Consider the following 25819-nt stretch of genomic DNA (forward strand, 5'->3'; position numbering starts at 1 on the left):
ACCTGGCTGGAATAGAAATGGCTGAGCTATCGTGTTTATACCTGTAGAGGAGTCTGACTTGTGTCCAAGTGCTCTTATTCCACTTACAGCTCATGGAGTCCACCACTGAATTCTTGCTCTGGCAGGTAATGTCTGCATTAAACATTCCTAAAAAAAGAGGCAATATTACATTTAGCTTTTCAAATAAGCAACATGTTATTATTTGGTTAAATAATTCTTAGCTTACCTTCTGTGTATATTTTGGCATAGGCAATGCCGCAATTCAACCCGTCGCAGCACATCAGATAATCAAACCCTGGTTCATCTAATGTCACAGTGACCGCGCTAACATGCTCATTGATGACCTTGTACTGGCTTTCCGGAATCTTCACCTGTGCGTTAAGCATCCACATAGCGTTACTCGCGTTCCAGCTGCGGTTGTGAAAGACGCCGTAAACCGTGAACTCCGATCCTGGTGTTGTGAAGACTTCAGCAGAGATGTAACTGACTTTGAGGAGCATAGAAAGACAGAAAAACATTTAGAGCAGTGTTGTTTTTGACAACCATCTTAGATTTAGTCTTAGTCTTTTGGACTAAAATGCTTCTTAGTTTTAGTCAAATTTTAGTCACTTCTATATGTGATAGTTTTAGTCCAATTTTAGTCGACGAAAAGTCAAAAAGGTTTTAGTCTAGTTTTAGTCGACGAAAAGTCAAAAAGGTTTTAGTCTAGTTTTAGTCAAAAAAAGGGGAAAAAGTAGTCTTTTAACAAATTAATGTAGGTCAGTAAGTATTTTGCTGTTGGGTAGTGTCACTTATAAGTTCTGAAAATAGCAGATCTATAGTTCAACACAATGTGAGCTTCCGGATCGACTATTTTCACCAATAATTACAATAATGAAGGAATGTTTTAGAACATAAAAGACAAACAAGGATGGAATGCTAAAACGGCTTGCCATACTAGTATAGCAAAGAGTATTTAATGCTAAAACGGCTTGCCATAGCGTCAGATACTTTTTAAGTTTTAATTGGCATGCACAATAAGCAGAAATGTCATGCATTTTAAACGTCTGACGGACCACCCACTAACATTTTCGTCTATTCTCGTCTCGTCAACGAAAACTCACACACGTCTCGTCATGTTTTAGTCATCAACGAGCCATTTTTATCTCGTCATCGTCTCGTTATCATCATGAAAAAAAGTGGCGTCAACGAAATGATTTCGTCATCGTCATCGTTGACGAAAACAACACTGATTTAGAGCAGTCATTTTGCACAGTAAACAAACAAATAAATAGACCTTAAGTAGCACTGGTATATTTGTAGCGAGAGGCAAAAATATATTGTAAGGGTCAAAATTATAAATTTTTCTTTTATGCCAAAAATCCTTAGGATTTTAATTAAAGATCATGTTCCATTAAGATATTTTGTACATTTCCTACCGTAAATATATCAAAACTTAATTTTGGATTAGTAATATGCATTGCTAAACTTTAGTTGGACAACTTTAAAGGCAATTTTCTCAATATTTAGATTTTTTTGCACCCTCAGGTTCCAGATTTTCAAATAGATGTATCTCAGCCAAATATTGTCCTTATATTAATGGAAAGCTATTTAATCAGATTTCAGATGATGTGCAAATCTCAATTAAAAAAAAAACTGACCCTTATGCCTGGTTTTGTGGTCCAGTGTCACATACATGCATTCTTTTCATTCTTAATTATGACTTTTATTAGCTTTCTAACAATGTAATATAGTAATTTCGACTGCATTATAATGAAATTACTGCAGTTAAATATGGCAATTTAAATCTGAAATAAATAATAATAATTTACAAATTTAAATACTGGATTACAGTATTGACAATTACACTTAATTGAAAAAAAAAAAATGTTACGAAGCAAAAAAAAAAAAGCTGTTCGATTTTAGGATGAAAAATGACCTGGACATTTCTAACAGGTGTTGAGATTCTTGTATTGATTTTTATTTTCTCTCATTCCCATCTTGGTCCCTCGCGGCAAAGAGAAAGTGGGTTTATTGTTATTCTAGTGAACATCCTGAAGCTTAGTTACTATGGTGACTTGCGCAGCATGGATTCTGAAAATATACAACCCAACTGGCATATCAGAAAAAACAATGTATATGATCTGCACCTAAAAAGCTTACAAACACATAAAATGACAGATGCTACGCAAGTAATGCATCAAAGTCTGAAAAAATCTCTTTAAACGTTAAATAATATGCAGACAGCCCAAAGTGCAGTTAAGTGCAGCATTAGTTGGCAGCAGTATTTCAGACTAGCTACTGCACTCAACTGATTTTTTTTTCAAACGTGTCCATATATTACTGAAGTGTACTGCTGTGGTGTGGGCATTTAAAAGCAAGTAAAGAAAGAATAACAAAAAATAAAAAAAATAATAAAAAAAATCCCACCTGATTATTGTCAGTATTCAGCTAAGGTAATAAATAAAGCTTTATTCTACCACGGGAGAGTGTTTATATGTTACGGTTTATCTAGTAAGAATTTCAAAGAAGTTGCTTCATTCAGGCCACACAAAATGCTCAGATTTCACAATACTGACTCACTCTAAGGTGCATGTGTGTGCTACAAGTACAGTGAGGAAAAACATTATTGATACCCTGCTGATTTTGTATGTTTGCCCACTGACAAAGAAATGATTTGTCTATAATTTTTTCAACAGTGAGAGACAAAATAACAACAAAAAATCCAGAAAAACGCATTTCACAAAAGTTATAAATTGATTTGCATTTTAATGAGTGAAATAAGTATTTGATCCCCTATCAATCAGCAAGATTTCTGGCTCTAAAGTGTCTTTTATACAGGTATCAAGCTGAGATTAGGAGCACTCTCTTAAAGGGAGTGCTCGTAATCTCAGTTTGTTATCTGTATAAAAGACACCTGTCCACAGAAGCAATCAATCAATCAGATTCCAAACTCTCCACCATGGCCAAGACCAAAGAGCTGTCCAAGTATGTCAGGGACAAGATTGTAGACCTACACAAGGTTGGAATGTGCTACAAGACCATCGCTAAGCATCTTGGTGAGAAGATGATAACAGTTGGTGGGATTATTTGCAAATGGAAGAAACACAAAATAACCAGCAATCTTCCTCAGTCTGGGGCTCCATGCAAGACCTCACCTCATGGAGTTTCAATGATCATGAGAATGGTGAGGAATCAGCCCAGAACTACACAGGAGGATCCTGTCAATGATCTCAGTGCAGCTGGGACCAAGTCACCAAGAAAGCAATTGGTAACACACTACGCAGTGAAATCCTGCAGCGCCCGCAAGGTCCCCCTGCTCAAGAAAGCACATGTACATGCCCTTCTGAAGTTTGTTCAAAGGAGAACTGGGTGAAAGTGTTGTGGTCAGATAAGACCAAAATTTAGCTCTTTGGTATCAACTCAACTCATTGTGTTTGGAGAAGGAGGAATGCTGCCTATGATCCCAAGAACACCATCCTCACCATCACACATGGAGGATGTTTTTCTGCTAAGGGGACAGGACAACTGCACCACATTCAAAGGACGATGGACAAGTCCGTCAAATTATGTACCGTCAAATCTTGGGTGAGAACCTCCTTTCCTCATTGAAAATTAGTTGTGGATGGGTATTCCAGCATGACAATGGCCCAAAACACACGGCCAAGGCAACAAAGGAGTGACTCAAGAAGAAGCACATTAAGGTCCTGGAGTGGCCTAGCCAGTCTCCAGACCTTAATCCCATAGAAAATCTGTGGAGGGAGCTGAAGGTTTGAGTTGCCAAACGTCAGCCTCGAAACCTTAATGACTTGGAGAGGATCTGCAAAGAAGAGTGGGACAAAATCCGTCCTGATATGTATGCAAGGCCAACTACAAGAAACGTCTGACCTCTGTGATTGCCAAAAAGGGTTTTGCCAACAAATACTAAGTCATGTTTTGTGAAGGGGTCAAATACTTATTTCACTTTTTAAAATAAATTCATAACTTTTTTGAAATGTGTTTTTCTGGATTTTTAGTTGTTATTTAGTCTCTCACTGTTCAAATAAACCTACCATTAAAATTACAAAAGACTGATAATTTTTTTGTTAGTGGGCAAATGTACAAAATCAGCAGGGGATCAAATAATTTCTCCCCCTCACGGTATGACTACCTAACAACCTCTAAAGATAGATACAGTACTCACATTCAACTTCAACAAATTTAAGGATATTTTATTGGCATGAGACTGAACATGATGCCAAGCAAAAGACTTTTAGTATGCAAACTGGGGTTTCATTTGAATTCTGAAGGCTTTTAACAAACTATTTACAAGGAGGAATCTACACCTTACCAATAAATCTAACAACAAGGTAAAAGAACTCAAGGACAGTATGTACTCTGGCCTTGTAAACATTTACAATACATTTCGCTATTCTCATCTAAGAGTGAATTTTAAATTGGTAATTATGGACATAAAAAAATGGATTACATGTAAAAGTGTGTGCAACCCTTATTGTACAGTGTAAATCTGATTTAAGAGTATTAGGTATGCAAATACCATATACCTTGTAAATGCAAGCAAATGGCATATTAATGCTTTCGCATTAGAAAACTCACTACTTAACATTGTAATTAATTCTGAAATTGAACAGAACATCTTTTAGATGACAAACCAAAGAGATATTGTGAGTGCAGAGCAACAAGCCAAAGCACATACAAATGCAGAGTAGCAGAGAGTATATATATAAATGTAATTATCAAACGTCAAACTCTTAATTGGAGGCTTAGGGAAGAAAATGAATATCTTTGAAAGATGAAAATAACTAGAACAGCAAAAGCACTCATTTGCATTATGTTTGATGTACACTAAAAGCCACTTTTAGACTCTGAATGTTAGATAAATGTGTCGACCTGTGCACTCTGTTGTTGAGAACAGCAGGCTGTAAGTCATGGGAACATGAGCATACCAGGCAGCAACATTTGAGTGTACCCTTTCATAAATGTCAGTATTTGCATATATTTACTCTTTCACTATACTTGATGAGCCATTAAATGGGAGGAGGTTTTTGATTACAGAATTAAATTAATTAATTTTACCTAAATATATGCACATACAGCCTGAATGGAAATAGTATGTAAAATTCATGTGAATAACAGATCCTTACCATCCAGCATGACATCTAAACGTTGACTCCATTCACTCCAGTAGTTCAAGTGGCTTTGGCAGCGCACTTGGACCGTGTATGTGATTCTAGGCCTGAGCTCATTCAAGTGCACAGAGGAACATCCTTTGACCTTCACCACCTAAAAGAGCCATGGTTAAAACAGTGGCATATTAAATTAAATAAAAAATAAATAATGCGATGTGTGTCCCGAGGTCGAATCCCTGCTCAAGAAACTTTCCCAATCCCGCCCCACTTTCTCTCCCACTTCGCTTCCTGCCTCCTGTACACTGTCCTATCACAATAAAATGGCAAAAACAAAGTCAAAATATTATGAGAATAAAGTCATAATGATTTTTGAATATTTTTGAAATGTTTAAAGAATAAAGGTGAAATATTTCGAGAATAAAGTTGAAATGCTACGAGAATAAAGTCAAAATATAACAAGAATAAAGTCGAAATTATGTGAATGAACTCTAAATATTACGGGAATAAAGTCGAAATATTACGAAAATAAAGTTGAAATATTTCGAGAACAAAGTCGTAATATAATGAGAATAAACTCAAAATATTTAGAGAATAAAGTTAAAATGCTATGAGAATACAGTCAAAATATAATGAGAATAAACTCAAAATATTTCGAGAATAAATTTGTAATGTTTAGAGAATGAAGATGAAATATTTCAAGAACAAACTAAAAATATTTCGAGAATAAAGTCAAAATGCTTTGAGAATACATTTGAAATGCTACAAGAATACACTCAAAATATTTAGAGAATAAAGTCGAAATATTTCCAGAACAAAGTTGAAATATAATGAGAATAAAGTCGAAATTATGTGAATGATTTGTGAATATTAGTGAAATGTTTAAAGAATAAAGTTGAAATATTTCGAGAACAAACTAAAATAATTTTATATAATAAAGAATAAAGAATAAAGTCGAAATGCTATGACAATAACTCAAAATATTTAGAAAACAATGTCGAAATATAACAAGAATAAAGTCGAAATTATGTGAATGAACATTAATTATTATGAAAATAAAGTCTAAATATTACGAGAATAAAGTCGAAATATTTTGAGAACTAAAAATATTTTGAGAACAAAGTCGAAATATAACGAGAACAAAGTCGAAATATAACAAGTCGAAATTATGTGAATGAACTCTAAATATTACGAAAATAAAGTCAAAATATTACGAGAATAAAGTTGAAATATGAGAATAAAGTCGAATTTCTCGCTAATTTAAATATGTTAGATTAAATGTAAGATTTTGTTGAAATCTGTGAAGCATTCTGCGGAATTCTCTGGGGGTCTGTAACAGTTCTCACAAACATTACTTTGTAATGCTATTACAACACATTCATCACACCAACAAATGTGAATCAATTACCTCCCACTGCTGAAGCGAGGAAATTGGTGAGTATCGTATCTCATAGTTTATCTCATTACTGTCAGGTTGTGTGTCACTCCATCTGAATATTACTTCGCCTTTAGTCGTCACATTGTAATGCAGATTGACAGGTGGGTCTGGTCTTCCTGCGAAAAGAGGATATTCACAAAATATTAAATTTAAAAAAATGTAAAGTTATTATTTGCAAACCGGTAATGATGCAATATACAGTCAGGTCCATATATATTTGGGTTATAAAATTTGTATTATTTTAGCTGTTGACTAAACCACATTCAAGTTACAGTTCTATAAATTTCATTAAAATATACCTCATTAAAATTGGAGGAAAGGTTAAGTAATTACAAGTCTTTAATATAGACACTGTATACACACACACACACACACACACACACACACACACACACACACACACACAGTGTCTTAAGTTATTGGAATTTAAGTTTCTCGTATTTGCTTTTTAGTTCTTATTTGAAGCATTAACTGTATGTTAGACCATATGAAGTAAAAGAAAATAACGCTTGAGCAAAAAGTATCCTCTTTATTGATGCTCATATTGATACCACATGCCAAAAAGTGTGAGAAAATAAATGTTATTTTATTTTTGCTAAGAAGCCCTATATCCTAGCTTCCAAGAAGATGCTTTGCATGAAATACTTAGAAAAGCAAATAAAGCCTAGTCTGAGGGGAAATGGAGAGATACCTTAAAAGGAAACATATGCTAAGTATGCATTATAATTGGATGAGACAGAAACATCCTGGTTTAATTAGTGTGTGTGTGTGTGTGTGTGTGTGTGTGTGTGTGTGTGTGTGTGTGTGTGTGTGTGTGTGTGTGTGTGTGTGTGTGTGTGTGTGTGTGTGCGAGCGTGTGTGTGTGCGTGTGCGTGTGTGTGTTCCTCTTTTTCACACACACTGCAGAAACTCTGTATGACTGTCTGACCCTACAACAATAAATCATCTATTTTCTATTTCTACAAAACTTTGTTTATTGCGAGTTACTGCCTCACAACAGGAGTTGGAAACATTTTTCCACAACTCTTCAATGTCTGTTAGCAGAAGGTGGGGAATCCACACACTGCATTATGTGAAAAACGGTGGAGGAACATCTTCACACCACATTTTTTAAAAGGGAAATCCCCATTTTCAAAACATCTTGAAATGAAAAGCCAAACCAGATGCCTCCAGTTAAAATTCATTCATTCTACATTCTAAGTCCTGGCTGATAGTGAACCATTAGGAGAAATTAAGGGAGTAAGTGAGCAAAATTGAGAACTCCATTTCCAGGTTGTTCATTCATGGTTGTCATGTGTCTTTTAATGGATGTTGTCCACAAGTATTATTTTGTTCTGCACAAAATATTTATGTCTGTCCAGAACAAGATGTCCTCAGCAGCCACTGCTTTGTAAAATGGCAAAGTAATTGGCTTTATGTTAATAACAGCAATACCATTTTTACTAATTAGTTGAGGCAGTCTTTATTAACAGACAAACATTATCTTTTAAAACCACCACCTCATGGCACATAGCACATTATAAAGTAAATGGCTCCTGCTGCTGCAATTAATACAAATAGGCTTACACTGATTGGACTTTACTAATTTGATCTAATTATCAATTTAATTTTCTTCTTTTCCAACAAGTGTTTAATGTCCTTGAAAAGAATGAAGGAAAAAATGTCAGAACAATTTGTTTACTTGCAATGAAACCTAAAGGAATCATTCACCTACAAAAAGATAAATCGGATATCTTTTACTCATCTTTATGTCATTCCAAATGTCTGACTTTGTTTGATCCATGGAACACAAAAGGGCTTATTTTGCAGTATGTTCAGACTGCTCCTCATCCATACAGTGAAAGTAAATGGTGACCATGTCTATTCTTCTCTATACAAAAAAAGTTTTGTAAGACTTGTAATACAGTAAAATAGTCACATGCAGTACTTGTATAATGTTTTTGTATGTGCTTGTAAGTGCTTGTATGTCCTTTCTGCAGTTTGACAGCTATTTCACTGAACTTTTGTTTCAGTGTTCCACAGAAGAAGAAAAAAGACAAGTTTAGAATGACGTGAAGGCAAGTGAACGATGACAGGATCTTTATTTTGCGGAATATCCCTTTAATCTCACTAATCTCATAAAATGTTACACAATCGAGCTTTGTTAAACTTTTTGGTTGCAACTGTACAATGATAATATAGAGACTGACTTAAGTTTTGGACCTGGTAAATGATTTATCCACATCTTTGTGAAATCCACTGTCTGGAAAAACACTTAAGACTAAATGTGTCTCCTTCAGCCTCCAGTCCCAAAAAACAAACACACCCTAATAAAACACCTGTTGCCCTGGCATCAGTCTCCATGAAGTCACAGTAACAATTAGGCTACAATCATGTATCTACAGGTAACTTTGAAGATAAACTTATTACTATTAACATTTACATATAAACATTTGCCCAATTCTACTTGAATTATCAATCAAAATAAAAGGCAGTTTAAATCAATCTAATCTTGAACAAAAAAAATGCAGCAGTTTTCCCTAAGAAAGGTTTATGTTATGAGACCTATATGTTATGTTATGTTTAAGACCTATAAAAAAAATAACAGGAAATAACTCAATCTGTAGCACATTTTGCCAAAAGGAAACTCAGCACTTCTAGTAACTTTACACCCCTCAAAGTAAACATAGGCAGGAATAAAGGAAATGAAATAGCTGGTTTCACTTTGATAACATAAAATCAGCATTATTCCCAGAACAGTTCTGGAACTCGCTTACTGGTCAAACAGCCAAAGAATGACAGAATGACAGACACAATGATATAACAACAGACAGGTAGATAGACGTGAGACATGAGAAATGATAGATAGATAGATAGATAGATAGATAGATAGATAGATAGATAGATAGATAGATAGATAGATAGATAGATAGATAGATAGATAGATAGATAGATAGATAGATAGATAGATAGATAGATAGATAGATAGATAGATAGATAGATAGATAGATATGAAGGATATTAATGAATGAGTGATAGAACAATAGAACGAAACAATGATAGAACAATAGATAGAACAATAGACAGAACAATGGAACGATAGATGGAATGATAGAACGATAGATAAAACGATAGAATGATAGATAAAACAGACAGACAGACAGACAGACAGACAGATAGATAGAACAATAGACAGAACGATGGAACGATAGATGGAACGATAGATATAATGATAGAATGAAACAATAGATAAAACGATAGATACAGTGAGATCAATAAGTACTTGATCAGCCTGTGATTTTGCAAGTTCTCTTACTTAGAAATCATGGAGGGGTCTACAATTTTTAGCATAGGTACATCTCCACTGTGAGAGACAGAATCTAAAAATAAAAATCTGGAAATCACGTTGTATGATTTTTTTAACAATTTATTTGTGAATTACTGTGTCAAATAAGTATTTGATCACTTGAGTCAAAAAAATTTAATATTTGGTACAGAAGCCTTTGTTAAGAATTACAGAGGTCAAACAGTTTCTGTAGTTCTTCACCAGGTTTGCACACACTGCAGGAGGGATTTTGGCCCACTCCTCCATACAGATCTTCTCTAGATCTGTCAGGTTTCGGGGCTGTCGCTGAGCAACACGGAGTTTCAGCTCCCTCCAAAGATTTTCTATTGGATTTAGGTCTGGAGACTGGCTAGGCCACTCCAGAACCTTGATATGCTTCTTACGGAGCCACTCCTTGGTTTTCCTGGCTGTGTGCTTTGGGTCATTGTCATGTTGGAAGACCCAGCCACGACCCATCTTTAATGCTCTGACTGAGGGAAGGAGATTTTTGCCCAATATGTCACAATACATGGCCCCGTTCATCCTCTCCTTAATACAGTGCAGTCGTCCTGTCCCCTGTGCAGAAAAACACGCCCAGAGCATGATGCTTCCAGCCCCATGCTTCACTGTAGGTATGGTATTATTGGGATGATACTCATCATTCTTCTTACTGATAGTAGCCTTGGAAACGATGGTCCCAGCTCTCTTCACGGCATTGACCAGCTCCTCCCGTGTAGTTCTGGGCTGATTCTTCACCATTCTTAACATCATTGATACCCCACGAGGAGAGATCTTCCATGGGGCCCCAGTCCGAGGGACATTGACAGTCATCATTTGCCTCTTCCATTTTCTGACAATTGCTCCAACAGTTGTTCTTTTTTCACCAAGCTGCTTGGCAATTGCCCTGTAGCCCTTTCTAGCTTTGTGAAGGTCTACAATTTTGTCTCTTGTGTCTTTTGACAGCTCTTTGGTTTTGCCCATGTTGCTACTTAGACTTTGGCTGATTGCGGGGTGCACAGGTGTTTTTACCTTAAACAGGTGCTACTAATTTAGAATCATGAGCAGAGTGTAGCTGGAATATTTAAAAGCAAAATAACAGGTCTTTGAGGGTCAGAAATCTGGCTGATAAGAAAGTGATCAAATAATTATTTGACACAGTAATTAAAAAAAAAATTGTTTAAAAAATCATGCAACGTGATGCACCTATGCTGAAAATTGTAGACCCCTCCATGATTTCTAAGTAAGAGAACTTGCAAAATCACAGGGTGATCAAATACTTATTGACCTCACTGTAGATAGATAGAACAACAGATAGTAGATAGATAGAACAATAGAACAATAGATAAAGCGATAGATAGATAGATAGATAGATAGATAGATAGATAGATAGATAGATAGAATGATTGAAAGAACAATAGACAGAACGATGGAACGATAGATAGAACAATAGATAAAATGATAGAACAATAGATAGAATAGACAGAACGATGGTACGATAGATAAAACGGCAGAATGACTGATAAAACGATTGAACGATAGATAGATAGATAGAACGATAGAACGACAGATAGATTAGATAGATAGATAGATAGATAGATAGATAGATAGATAGATAGATAGATAGATAGATAGATAGATAGATAGATAGATAGATAGATAGATAGATAGATAGATAGATAGATAGATCTGTAAATCATAATGCATATCTTACGCAGATGATGTGTGCTGACTTGCATCTTGGGTGATAGTGCAGTAGTTTCATTCAAAGATATACTGATGTTCAGGGAGACAGTTGTATCATTGCCATGAAGAGAAATGGAGCACATGGCAGTATCTTCCCCAGCACACCGAGCTGCATGGTCTTCAGAAAGTAAATTCATCTGTACACTAAAACGAAAAAGAAAGTTAATATAAAATAATCAATAAAACTCAATATCCATAACATCAGATTAAGCCTCTAAGGAAGATCCTCCTTCCTGTAGAGTTTAGCTCCACACCTGATCAAATTGATTAGGGTTAGAGCTAAACTTTGCAGAAAAGTGGATCTCACAAGCCAGTGGAAAATTTTTTAATTAAATTATAAAATAAAATGTAAAAGTTGACCATTAATAATACACTATAGAGCTTAGATGTATTATATCATCTGCCCTCGGCCCACCACATACACACTTAATTTGTCCTGAATTCAATTTAAGCACAAATGGGAGCAGCGGCTAATCAGTAATCTGTGCAGAGCAGAATGAAAACAGAGGACTCACACTAATTGAGGTCTAACGGTGAGCAGACTAGCAGCGGCCACTGCTCTGTGGCTCTTTGCATTACAAATCAAATTTGTCCGTTCACCTTCAAGCCAGCACAGGATGTCCAAACAGTCTCCTGAAAAGAGATTGCATTCCCATGTTAGCTTCATTCATCACAGCCTATCGCAATTAGGAGCCTCTAGAAATAACATCTGCAAATTATTCCTGTCAGAACACCACCTCATTACATGGTGCGCAAATAACATGAAAGATACTAACACAATGCTTTGAATTAACATAAAACATCAATTATTCATAATCTATTTGAAATTCTATCAGGACTGTTTTCAAGTTTTAGACTTGCATTATTGCAGGAGTCTTTTGTGAATATGTCAGGGGGAAAAAATAAGCATCCACCTCTGAGTATTTATACAGATTCCTTTTCTGTTTTTGAAGAGATACTTCACACTTTAATAGGATTGCAAACCTTAACTTATTTTGCATTTAAATGCTATAAATTCATTTGTAGACTTTAATTATTGCCCTGAGGCCTACCGCAGAGAAGAGAAAGTAATGAGAATTGATTAGCATGTGTAATGGCACCCATCACTTGACTGGAGGGGTCAATTGTTTCAGTCTCTCTGGTTTACAGCTGTAGCCAAGACCTCTTCACCTAATAGATAATGTCATCTAATGCAAATATGAACAAAACTACTTTTTTGAGACCTTAAAAAGGCACAACTATTTTTTTTTGGACACTACAGCAGACATATGTGACCCTGGACCACAAAACCAGTCATAAGGTTAAATTTGACAAAACTGAGATTTATACATCATATGAAAGCTCAATAAATAAGCTTCCTATTGATGTCTGGTTTGTTAGGATAGGACAATATTTGGCTGAGATACATCTATTTGAAATCAGAAATCTGAGGATGCAAAAAAATCAAAAAGACTGCGAAAATCACCTTTAAAGTTGTCCAAATTAGGTTCTTAACAATGCATATTACAAATCAAAAATTACATTTTGATATGTTTACAGTTGGAATTTTACAAAAAATCTTCATGGAACATGAACTACTTAATTTCTTAATGATTTTTGGCATAAAAGAAAAATCTAAAATTTTGACCCATGCAATGTATTTTTGGCTATTGCTACAAAAATATGAAGCATTTTTATAGTTATCGGTATCTGTCATTTTTAAAACAAATTTGCCAATAAAATGTTTTAAAATCAAGTTTTTGTCAGAGCATTTGTTATTACCACAAATGTAACCACATGGAGTTAGGGGCTGACCGATTATCGGTGCCGATATGAAGCATTTTTATAGTTATCGGTATCTGTCATTTTTAAATCCAATAAATCTGTCATTTTTTTGCCAATAAAATGTTTTAAAATCAAGTTTTAATAAAATGTTTTAAAATCAAGTTTTTGTCAGAGCACTTGTTATTCTTAATTTGGACAATAATTTAAATTTTTACACCAGACATATACATTGGTTCAAAATATTGGTTATCTGTCTACTATCTGTAATAATCGGCATCGGCCCTGAAAAACACATATCGGTCGAACCCTACATGGAAAAGCTAAATTAATGACTATTTACAAACAAGTTTCTTATACACTTTGCCATCTTCCACTGGCAAGACTAACTCATAAATTGCCTTTTATTAAAGTTGTACGATTTGTTTTTATGTTTCTGAAAGAAGTCTTTAAAGCTCAAAGAGGCTGCATCACAAATGAAGACAAATACAGTAAAGACCGTAATACTGTGAAATATCATTAGCATTTTAAATATAATTTTTTAAGATATTTTAAAATGTAATTTATTTCTGTAATGCAAAGAATTTTCTGCATCATTACTCCAGTCTTCAGTGTCACATGATCCTTCCAAAATCATTCTAATATGCAGATTTAGTTTACATATTATCAGCAACACTCTAACAATGTTTGACAATTTTTTTTTACAAACATGAAAAAACTGTATTTTACATGATCTTGATTCCGAAAGCAACGATTAACCTCACACAGATTGATTTTACCAGAAAGAGTGGGTGATTTACTTGAGAGTTCTGGTTTTGTAGCATTTTGTAGCTGACACTGTCCTACGGGTGGGTGTTCTGAAAGACCACCGTCGAGTGTCTGAGCAAAGGGCAGCTCACAACATAGCAAAGCCTTCCACTTTAGGTCTTCATAAACACCACCCCTGCCATCAGAAGAACTCAAAGCAGCAAGACCTGGAACACAAAGTTCTCAATGTGAGTGACATTGATTTGTTATACTATTCAAACTGAACAAACAGGCGCAAAAAAAAAATCTCAGAGGACAGACCTTATGTATAAAAGAAAAATCTACTGACAGATTCATTTCTCAGAAGTGCTCAGAATTGAACATTAATCAGAAAGCTACTCAAGGACGTCACGACGGTGTAGGACTACAACATAAGCAAATCATCATGTATTTCTAAACAAAGATTTCGTACTTTTGAGTTGTAAAATTATTTTGTTAACTTTCTGCACCACTAATGTTACCACATGGAATTAGGGGTCGACCGGTTATCAGCCTGGCTGATTATCAATGCCGATATCAGGCACTTTTATGGTTTTCAATTTCGAAACATAAGATGATTTGCCAATAAAATAATTTAAAATCATTTACAGAAAGTTTTTTGTTTTTATTTTTTTTCATTCTTAACTTTGACATGAATTTTAATTTTTACACCAGACATATATATCTGTTCAAAATATTGTTTATCGGTCTACTTCATCTGTAGTCATTAATATAATCAATTTTGGCAATGACCCTGAAAACACATACTGCTCGACCCATAATTTTCAAACAAGTTTCCCAAACACACAATGTTTTTAAATGTAGTTTGTTAACTTTCTACACCACTAATGTTACCACATGGAATTAGGGGTCGACCGATTATGGGTGCAGATATTTAAGCATTTTTATGGTTATCGGTATCCGTCATTTTCAAAACCGATTTGCCAATAAAATATTTTTAAATCATTTAAAGAAAGTTTTTGTCAGAACCCTTGTTATTCTTAATTTTGACAGTAATTTTCATTTTTACACCAGACATATACAGTATATCGGTTCAAAATATTGTTTATCAGTCTACTTGATGTGTAATAATCAATTTCGTCAATGACCCTAAAAAACGCATACCAGTCGACCCCTACATGGAATTGCAAAAATCATGATCATTTTTTAACAAGTTTTCCAAACACATAATAATTTTTTTAAATGTAGTTTGTTAACTTTCAATGTTACCACATGGAGTTATGGGTCGACCGATTATCAGTGCCGATATTAAGCATTTTTATGGTTAAAATGATATGCCAATCAAATATTTTTAAATCATTTAAAGAAAGTTTTTGTCTGTTTTTATCGGTTTAAAATATTGTTTATCCGTCTACTTGATCTGTAATAATCAATATCAGCATTGACCCTAAGAAATGCATACCCATTGACCCTTACATGGAATTGCAAAAATAATGATCATTTTCAAACAAATTTCCCAAACTCATAATACATTTTTTATTGTAGTTTGTTAACTTTCTACACCTCTAAAGTTACCACATGGAATTAGGGGTCGACCGGTTATCAGCCTGGCTGATTATCGGTGCGGATATTAAGCATTTTTATGGATATCGGTATCAGTCATTTTCAAAAACGATTTGTCAATAAAATAATTTAAAATAATGTAAAGACAGTTATTCTGTCAGAACCATTGTTATTCTTCATTTTTCTTAATTTCATTTTTACACCAGACATATACATTGGTTCAAAATATTGGTTATCGGTCTATCTGCTAAATGAATGACTATTTTCAAACATGTTTCCCAAACACTTCCCCATCTTCCATTGGTTAATAGAACTCATGACCCTGCCCCCCCCCCTCCCAAAAAAAATGATTGCGTCAAACAGAGGATGGTCAAGATGATCAAACAGAGCACTAGTGCCACACTATTTATATGTTATGTCAAATACTCACAGTGCATATTAAACTAAATATTTTGACACTGAAATGTATACATGTCTGGCCAACTCTGATAATTATAAATAAATAAAATGAATCAATAATTTAAAAAGCACATCACAGCAATTTAACTTAAGGTCCAATATGAAAATTTGATACTCATTGATACTCAAATTATTATTGCTTTTAAAAAAATATTTAAAGGGATAGTTCACACAAACATTAAAATTCTCTTATTAATTACTCACCCTTAATGCTGTTCCAAACCTGTAAGACCTTTGTTCATCTTTGGGAACACAAATTAAGATTTTTTATTTTTTAATGATATCCAAATGCTTTTAATCTTGCATATACAGCAATGCAACTGACACATTCAAGGCTTAGAAAAGTAGTACGGACAATGTTAATTATTTACATCAATTATTGTTGAATAAAGTCATTATTTTAGTTTTCTTTGCACACAAGAAGTATTCTCGTAACTACATAACATTAAGGTTCAACTACTGACGTCACATGGACTATTTTAATGATGTCCTTACTACCTTTCTGGGCCTTGAACGTAGTAGCTGCGTTGCTGTCTATGCAGGGTCAGAGAGCTTTCTTAATCTTAATTTTTGTTCCGAAGATAAACAAAAGTCCTACAAGTTTGGAAACAACATGAGGGTGAGTAATTAATGACATAATATTTTGTAGAACTATCCCTTTAAGTTATTGTGTTAAAGCTTAGATGACAAAAATAATAGTATAAATGTAAATAGGTAAAAAGCATATTCACAGTTAATTATGATATATATATGTAATATATAAACACTGATCAATACTGATAAATAAAAAAGCCCTAATTTCAATTGATAATCAATACAGCACTGATATATTTAAATAATTAAAATAATATCCATTTTAATTTAACATTATCCAAAGCAACAACACATTTCACCTTCAGTTCCTTCACCAACTGCACTACTGTTATCCTGAAGGCCTATGAGCATGGCCCTGTCTCATCTGTACATCTGTCTATATGTGAGGCCCCTAGGCGACCGTTAAAAGTTTATAGTCTGATTCATGATGTGGGTGTAATCACGTTCCTCCTCCACCCCTTACTTTCAATCTACCTCTCTCTCTCACTACCTCTCTGTCGTATTCTATCTCTCTGTGCATTCATCAGCCTCCTGCACTTTGTGCGCTCAACCATAACCCATCTCTGAGGTGGGTAGAGGGACTGCTGACAGCTGGTGGGTGTCCAGCACACTATGCAGGTCTTTGCCTCGACAGCAAATAGGAAATGGAAAACAATGAAAAGATACTAGATACAGAGTTTGAATGAAAACAGGAAGTGTAATTTTAGCTTAATGCAGCAACAACTTACCTCGTGAAATGGTAATGAAATTCACAAGAAGAACGAGCATGATAAACAGAGACCTACGGGAAAGAGGGGACATCTGTAAAATGGTTCAGTATGGATATGACTCACAATCTTTTTCAACGCTGGAATGGTCAAATCTTTAAGCTCAAACAGCGTGACAGCGTTTAGTTTAATCATTATACAACATTCTACTGCTGCCTGAGTCAAAAGCACGTCTGTGGTTTATTTTTATGAAAATGCTTCCAGCTAAATTAACTAGACTTTCTGATTAAAATCTGAGAGGTTCTGATCATCAGCGTCACAATGCTAGCTTGTTGCTTGTTTATTATTTACTGTACATATACTATTACTTTTTATGAAATTCTGTTATTAATTATTCACCATCATGTTATGGTTAGGTGATAAATTGATAACGATAATTATCGTGATATAATAATAATATATAACAAGAGTTCGATAAATGTTCGTTATAATGTTTATGCGCCAAAGATGGAACTAGAGCAGACGTGTTTACTCGCTGATAAGTCTCAGTCATGTGACCTCTAAACAGCACTGTGAGATCGAGTATGAAGTGCTTGAATTCAGCGAAGAACACAAATGACTTGGTTTACAGCCAAATGAAACAGCGGTGACAAACAGGAGACACACTGCGCGTAAAGAGACAGTCAGGTGGCTTTTCAATCAACAAATCGCCATCATGGATTTACTGTAGTAACACTAACTGCACCATTGTACTATGTCAGAAATGTGGGAATTCATATAACCAAAAATAATATTATTAATGTAGATATGTATTAAATGTATTGAAGGAGTAATAGAATAAAATACTAGTATTTTTGTGATTAAACTATAGTGTTTATGCATTTATATTATGTATTTAGACTACTGTTTTCCATACAAATACCAAGAAACCATATTACATACATCCATACCATGGTATGGAGGTGCTATATTTGTTATATTTGTTTGAACTGTGGTTATCATAATCTAAATTTGTGCTACTATGGAAGACCAAAATAACTCAAACAGTCAGAATAAATAGATTTGACCATAAGGTTGCTACAATTTTTACAGATATTACTGATTTTAATAATAAACATACATTTACATCTGCATCCCAACCTAAGCTACCACCACATGTGTATTTCGTAGAGACAAAATTTTTTATATTATTAATATTACCGTTTCTTAATTTGAAGCAATATTACTCATTAGAACATGCAGAACAACAAATTATTTTTTCTATTAAGATAATTATTAGGAAAAATGATTGGAAAAGTGTAAACAATTTAAAAATGTGAAGTGTTTGTGATGTTCTGACCATAAAGAGTAGTTTAAAACCACAATTATGTCTGTTTTTTACAACTTTGTCTTTTGACCAAAAATCTGCCTTTAAACTTGAAAGAAATAAAAAAATGACATTTATTGTGATAATTATTGACATCAACTGATATGAATATATTTATTTTTTGCCCATATCGCCCTGCCCTGTTCCAAACTTTAAGACCTTTGTTCATCTTCGGAACACAAATGAAGATATTTTTGATAAAATCCGAGAGCTTTCTGACTCTGCGTAGACATCAATGCAACATGGCCCAGAAAAATAGTAAAGACATTGGTAATATGTGACCCTGGACCACAAAACCAGTCTTAAGTCGCTTGGGTATATTTGTAGCAATAGCCAAAAATACATTGTATGGGTCAAAATTATTGTTTTTTCTTTCATGCCAAAAATCATTAGGAAATTAAGTAAAGATCATGTTCCATGAAGATTTTTTGTAAAATTCCTACTATAAATATATCAAAATGTAATTTTTGATTAGTAATATGCATTGTTAAGAGCTTAATTTGGACAACTTTAAAGGTAATTTTCTCAGTATTTTGATTGTTTTGCACCCTCAGATTCCAGATTTTCAAATAGATGTATCTCGGCCAAATATTGTCCTATCCTAACAAACCATACATCAATAGAAAGCTTATTTATTGAGCGTTCATATGATGTATACATATCAGTTTTGTAAAATTTAACCTTATGACTGGTTTTGTGGTCCAGGGTCACATATAGTCCATGTGGCAAAAATAAATATTTTATTCAACAGTTTCTTTTCTTCTTTTCTGTCAGTCTTGGACGTGTGTTCAATTGAAAGCTCTCTAAAAAAATTCGGAAAAATATCTTAATTTGTGTTCTGAAGATGAAAGAAGATCATACAGATTTGAAACAACTTGAGGGTGAGTAAATTTTGATGATTTTTATTTTTGGGTGAACTAACCTTTTAACTGTGTTTGAGAACAAGGAGGTAAATTAACACACACAATTAAACATACAACATCAGTATCAATAAAAATCCTATATTGACTGTAATATCAGCCAATAAACAATATACCAAAATATGTTGCACCCAAAAGTCTATTTTCAAAATTAGGTTGCTTATCACAGCATGCCTCACCCCATAAAGCTACCTAGTTTGGAAAATGTTAAGAAAATGTAATAAGAAGAATGTGTCATCAAACTCTCTCTCTTCAAGATTTCAAGAAACAAAGAAATATTGTGCAATGTGTGTGCAGTATTACTTGGCTATTTAACATACTCTAAAACAAGATTAAATTACTTGCAGAAATGCAAATTCCCTCTTCTTAACAATTCATTAACCACTTGAGTAATCAGTGATATAAAGCAACAGTCTGATGAACCATGCAAATCTAATTAGAGCTACTTACATCATTTCATATGATTGTGAGCATCATTTCTCTTCCTGATGGAGTGATGGAGTCTGTAATGAGACAGAGAATAAGAGAGGAATGGCCTCTGCGTGGGAATACAGACAAATTTGATTTAAACTAAACCACTGACGAAAAAGAATGCAGGAATAGTTTTACTTTCTTAAGGGACGGAGAAAGTCATTCCTGAGTCACTTAATGGAAAATAAAGCAGGCAAATGTTTTGGCACGCATTAAACGTATAAGGCAGTAATATGACACCGGCTTCAGAGTGAATTAGTCTGCACTGATTATATTTGCCTTTGATTCCCTGGCTTATTCTCTCTTTACGAGATAAGTCACCTTTCTTGTACAAGGCAATAACGAGCATGGCTGCTTCCCTCAGTTCCTGGATGTACCAAAATGCTAGGTTAAATTAACAAAGCGCAACACTGTTTGACTGTGTGCCTGCGCAAACATGTTAACGGCAGCAACACCCATGTTTAGCATTTCCTGGCATTTTATACAGAGCAATATTGTGAAATCTAAAACCTGTTTTGCCACAATGCTGCAATGATGAGTCAGAATACAACTGACCTAGTGAACGCAGCAAATGCACACAAAAAAATGAAAACCAGTGCTTCATAATCTGCCTTGCATGCAACAAATAAAACACTACGGGCCCCATAATTCAATGCTTTCCACACCATCTGTTAGAGCCACCTGGAACTGCTGCTGAACCAAACATGTTATAAGATAATCTGATATAAAAACAGGTTGGATGTGAATATGCAAGGAGACAAGGCAAGTGGCCATTCACTTCAGTAAAGCCTTTTTTCCAGGAAGGCTCTTGTGAACATCTCACATATTTATGTAAAATCCCCTATCAAATGTCAAAACAACTTTGATGATGTTTAATTTTGTGTCAACAACATAAAACCAAATGCTCGCCAGAATGAATATTAACTCGGACAGAATACTAGAACATCACAAAGCTGATACATTCAATGTGTTGCTTTGATTATTGCAATGAGGAAAACCTGTAATATTGTGTGGCCACTCAGTGGAAAACAGAGTCCAGGTGTTCTGGGATAGGTCGTATGTTTAACCTACATGTGAATTAAATGGTGCAGAACAAGGCAAAAATAAATGTTGAATGTTAACCATGAAACAATGAACCAATTTCAAGTGATACAGTGGTGATAATTAAATGGATAGTTCACCCAAAATTGAAAATATGATGTTTATCTGCTTACCCCCAGGGCATCCATGATGTAGTTGACTTTGTTTCTTCAGTAGGACACAAACGAAGATTTTGAACTCAAACCTTTGCTGTCTGTCAGTCATATAATGGCAGTCAATGGGATCCATGGCATTGAGAATAAAAAAAACATATACAGACAAAACCAAGTTAAACCCTGCGGCTCATGACAATACATTGAGGTCTTAACACACAAAACAATCGGTCTGTGCAAGAAACTGAACAGTATTTATAAATATATAATAAGTAATATATAAATACTGTTCAGTTTCTTGCACTGACCGATTGTTTTGTGTGTTAAGACCTCAATTCGCCACGAGCCGCAGGGTTTAATTTGGTTTTTGACTCTCAAAGCCGTGGGTCTCATTGACTTCCATTATATGACTGATAGACTGCAACGGTTTGAGTTAACAACCTTTGTTTGTGTTCTACTGAAGAAATAAAGCCTACATCTTGGATGCCCTGGGGGTAAGCAGATAAACAACAAATATTAATTTTTGGGTGATCTATCCCTTTGAAGACCTTAAAAAAAGGTAAGTTCACTTCCGGAATGAAAATTTCCTTATAATTTACTCACCCCCATGTGATCCAAGATCTCAACATCTTTCTGTTTTCGTTCGCAAAGAAATGAACGCTTTTGTGAAAAACTTTCCAATATTTTTCTCCATATAGTGGACTTCAATGGTGGCCAACAAGTTGAAAGTTCAAACTGCAGTTTCAATGCAGATTTTAAGGGCTCTACATGAACCCAGCTGAGGAATAAGGGTCTTATCTAGCAAAACAATCTGCTATTTTCACGCTTTTGTGAAAAACATTCCAATATTTTTCTCCATATAGTGGACTTCAATGGTGGCCAACGAGTTGAAAGTTCAAATTGCAGTTTCAATGCAGATTTTAAGGGCTCTACATGAACCCAGCTGAGGAATAAGGGTCTTATCTAGCAAAACAATCTGCTATTTTCACGCTTTTGTGAAAAACATTGCAATATTTTTCTCCATAGTGGACTTCGATGGTGGCCAATGAGTTGAAAATTCAAACTGCAGTTTCAATGCAGATTTTAAGGGCTCTACACGAACCCAGCTGAGGAATAAGGGTCTTATCTAGCAAAACAATCTGCTATTTTCTAATAAAAATAAATATAAAAATGTATATACTTTTTAAACAACAAATGCTCATCTTGCACTAGAAGTTGTCTTGCATAGTTAGTTTTTCGTCTGTGTACTTCAGTTCAAAAAGGTTGGGTAGGGTGAAAAACTCTATATCATGTTCTCCTCCAACTTAAAAATCATCCAACATTGATGTTTTACCTTTTATTTGTAAAGGGCGTTTGACTTTCTTTGCCAGGTTGCTTTGTAAACAATGGGTCGGTACTTCAGCCTATGTCATGCGTGATATTTCCAACATGATTACGTAATCAAAAAAAACATCGGCTGGTACAAAACGAGCATTTGTGGTTAAAAAGTACATAAATGTTTACTTTTTTTTAGAAAATGACCATTCGTTTCACTAGATAAGACACTTATCCCTCAGCTGGAATCGTGTTGAACCCTTTGAAGCTACACTGAAACTGCAATTTGGACCTTCAACCCATTGGCCACAATTGAAGTCCACTATGTGGAGAAAAATCCTGGAACGTTTTCCTCAAAAACCTTACATTCTTGCAACTAAAGACTGAAAGACATTAACATCTTGGATCACATGGCGGTAAGTAAATTATCAGTATTTTTTTATTCTGGAAGTGAACGTCTCGATTAAGGGGTTTGAACCTACAAAACCAGATCTTTACCCATTTTGGGTTACAATGATTTTTAATTAGAGTTAATAAGCAACTGGAATCCTGCACTCATCTTCTCATTTAGTACATTGTCAAATATGTGACGCTACGTCCAACAGATATCCTCTAATTGATTCAGTTCCTTTTAGAAAAAGAAAACTGTTTTAAAAACTGAAATCACATGCAGGTTAAACATAAACCCATCCCAGAACATCTGGACTCTTTTTCCATTGAGTGGCTTTACTCTATCACTGCAATAGCAAGCAACACATTGAGTGCATCAGCTCTGAGATGTTCCAGTATTCTGCTCAAATTAATATTCATTTCAGTGTGCATTAGTTTTTCTGTTGACACAAAATTGAACCATTATGAATAATAAAATCAGATTGAAAATTTTCCACTAAGATCTGTTGTACGCAAGTATCCGGTTTATTATTTTTTCATAACAAGCAATGGGAGTTGCAAACTGTTTCTGTTATATTTCTAATAACCAATTACATTATATTATAATAAGGTTCCATTACGTTAATGTTAGTGCATTAACTAATATGAACAAACAATGAACAATACATTTATTACCATATTAATTAACATCTGTTAATGTTAGTTAATGAAAATACAGTAGTTCATGTCAACTCAGAGTGCATTAACTAATGTTAACAAGCACAACTTTAGATTTTAATAAAGCATTAGTAAATGCTGAAATGAATGTATGATTAATAAATGCTGTAGAAGTATTATTTATTAGTTCATGTTAACTAAAGTAGGTAGCTAATGTTAACTAATGAACCTTATTGTATGCATATATATATATATATATATATATATATATATTACTAACTAGTAAACAGAAGATTTTAGTATGTTATTAAACCTTACATTGTATTAATGTGTTCCAGAAGCTTTAAAAAGCTTTAGTGTTAAGGTGACTACAATAATCCTGTGTCCTATTATGTAACACTTCCTCAAATTTAATTTTGTTCTTGGTTTTCTAACAATTTCCAAACACTGCACCAGAAGTTCTGTGGCCAAATGTGTGGCCAAATGTGAGGCTAAATGTGGGGCTAAATGTGGAAGTGATTGTGCATCATAAATCACATAATGCTGATGGCTTCGACAAAAGCATATTTCACAGAAGGTCTGTAAGTTAAAATCAACAGGAGAAAATTAATGGGATTTTTACTTCCGGAACCAACTGTTGCACTCTATTTAGAGATTACCATAATTGCATGTAGTTGCTGACATCCGAGTGTCAATAAACACCCCAAAAAATAAATCTATGCTTCTGTTTTTTTATAGATTGCTCGCTACTTTGAAGAATTTGCAGAAAACGATATTGCATAAATAATTACATTAACCATATTAAAATTCATTTTTATCTTTTTTTTATCTCTGTTTCGTATGGGTTGATAAAACTGCCATAAAATGAAGCTGTAACTACGTCCATTACATTTATTTGTAACTTCTACAGCTTGTAACTTTTCTCACGATCAGCTAAATCTTCAGTTCACTGCACATGCTCCGACTATTAGCTCATTCAGCCCTACTCTTCACTGTGATCGGACATCTCCGACAAAGATGATTCTCAGTTCAATGAATCGGTTCAGTGAGTCGTTGACTCGCGAGCTGCTAGGACAAAATGTGTAAAACAGTTCAAAAGATTCATTAAAAGTTCCAACTCATAAGAACGATTCGTTCACGATTTGGACATCGCTATAACGGCAACGGAAACACTGACACTGCTCCGGACATAAAAATGAGGAAACCCCAATAATAAATTAGGCTATATTAAGCCTGATATTAAGCCAAGCCACTAGCAAAACCACAACATGAATGATTCTGTATACGTAAATCATTAAACTGAAAGAACATTTTCCAGTGAACGTAAGACAGTTGGGATAAGCACGCACAAAACAGGTCAGTAAATTACAAAAGGTGAGTGAAGAAATAGGTCCTCGTGGTTTCAGCTTTAAAAGATCTCAAGTGGCTTGCTAAAAGTGAAGGACAGTTTTACCGCTATCACTGCTGCCTGAGATTATCCGCTTGAACTCAAGAGAGGAAAATATGTGCAGAATGTCTCACCTGAGGTGATCACACTTCTGGCTATCGGTGGGTTTGATCCAACTATACTGGCAAAGTCTTACTGTACGAGTCCTGCTTCTTTTGAAAATGAGGGAAAAGCTCCAGACCCAGAGTTAAACTCTTCCTCCTGTGGTGAAGAATATCTGTAGTCGTTATTGCAGACTAGGAGAGGCGTGTGACTTTCCGAATGTTTCCAGACCTCGGCATCCTGAACTCGAGACCTACTACCACCGTCGCCTCCGCCGCTGCTGCTGCTGCTGTGAGTTTCCCGGCGGAGGGAGGGGCACCATCTACGGAGCGTATTGCGTCACAACATAATCATCTTCATTGTTTAATTTTTGGCAAGGAAAAGAAAGTCTGCTGCATTTGTTATTTTACAACGTACACACCTTCCTCGAGGAAATACTTCTTTATTCTACTCTATTCTAGCGAAATTCGCCTAACTATCCTAATATACAGTATATTCAGGTATTTGCCATGCTGTTGAGTTTGTAATGTTGTTTTTCAAAAGTAAGCGCTTATTTTCTATATAAGAACAAATGCTAATCTTTAAGTTGAATTTTTTT

At 34.6% G+C, this 25819-nt stretch overlaps 1 protein-coding gene across 1 annotated transcript in view; it reads right to left on the reverse strand.

The window, feature by feature from the left end:
- The window catches only part of lepr (leptin receptor), a 40562-nt gene extending 15073 nt beyond the window's left edge, over positions 1–25489 (reverse strand). Inside the window, exons 1-10 of the mRNA XM_073851857.1 lie at positions 25254–25489; positions 20158–20210; positions 17443–17495; positions 14152–14325; positions 12106–12223; positions 11559–11734; positions 6514–6659; positions 5124–5262; positions 227–487; positions 42–147 (exon numbers count right to left, since the gene is read on the reverse strand). Of these exons, the coding sequence (XP_073707958.1) occupies positions 42–147; positions 227–487; positions 5124–5262; positions 6514–6659; positions 11559–11734; positions 12106–12223; positions 14152–14325; positions 17443–17495; positions 20158–20162 (1178 nt within the window). The 5' untranslated portion in view covers positions 20163–20210; positions 25254–25489. The remainder of the gene's footprint in view (positions 1–41; positions 148–226; positions 488–5123; positions 5263–6513; positions 6660–11558; positions 11735–12105; positions 12224–14151; positions 14326–17442; positions 17496–20157; positions 20211–25253) is intronic.
- Between the last annotated feature and the right edge of the window lie 330 nt (positions 25490–25819).

This window comes from Garra rufa, chromosome 12, assembly GCF_049309525.1.
Source record: "Garra rufa chromosome 12, GarRuf1.0, whole genome shotgun sequence".
NCBI classification, from domain to species: Eukaryota; Metazoa; Chordata; class Actinopteri; order Cypriniformes; family Cyprinidae; genus Garra; species Garra rufa.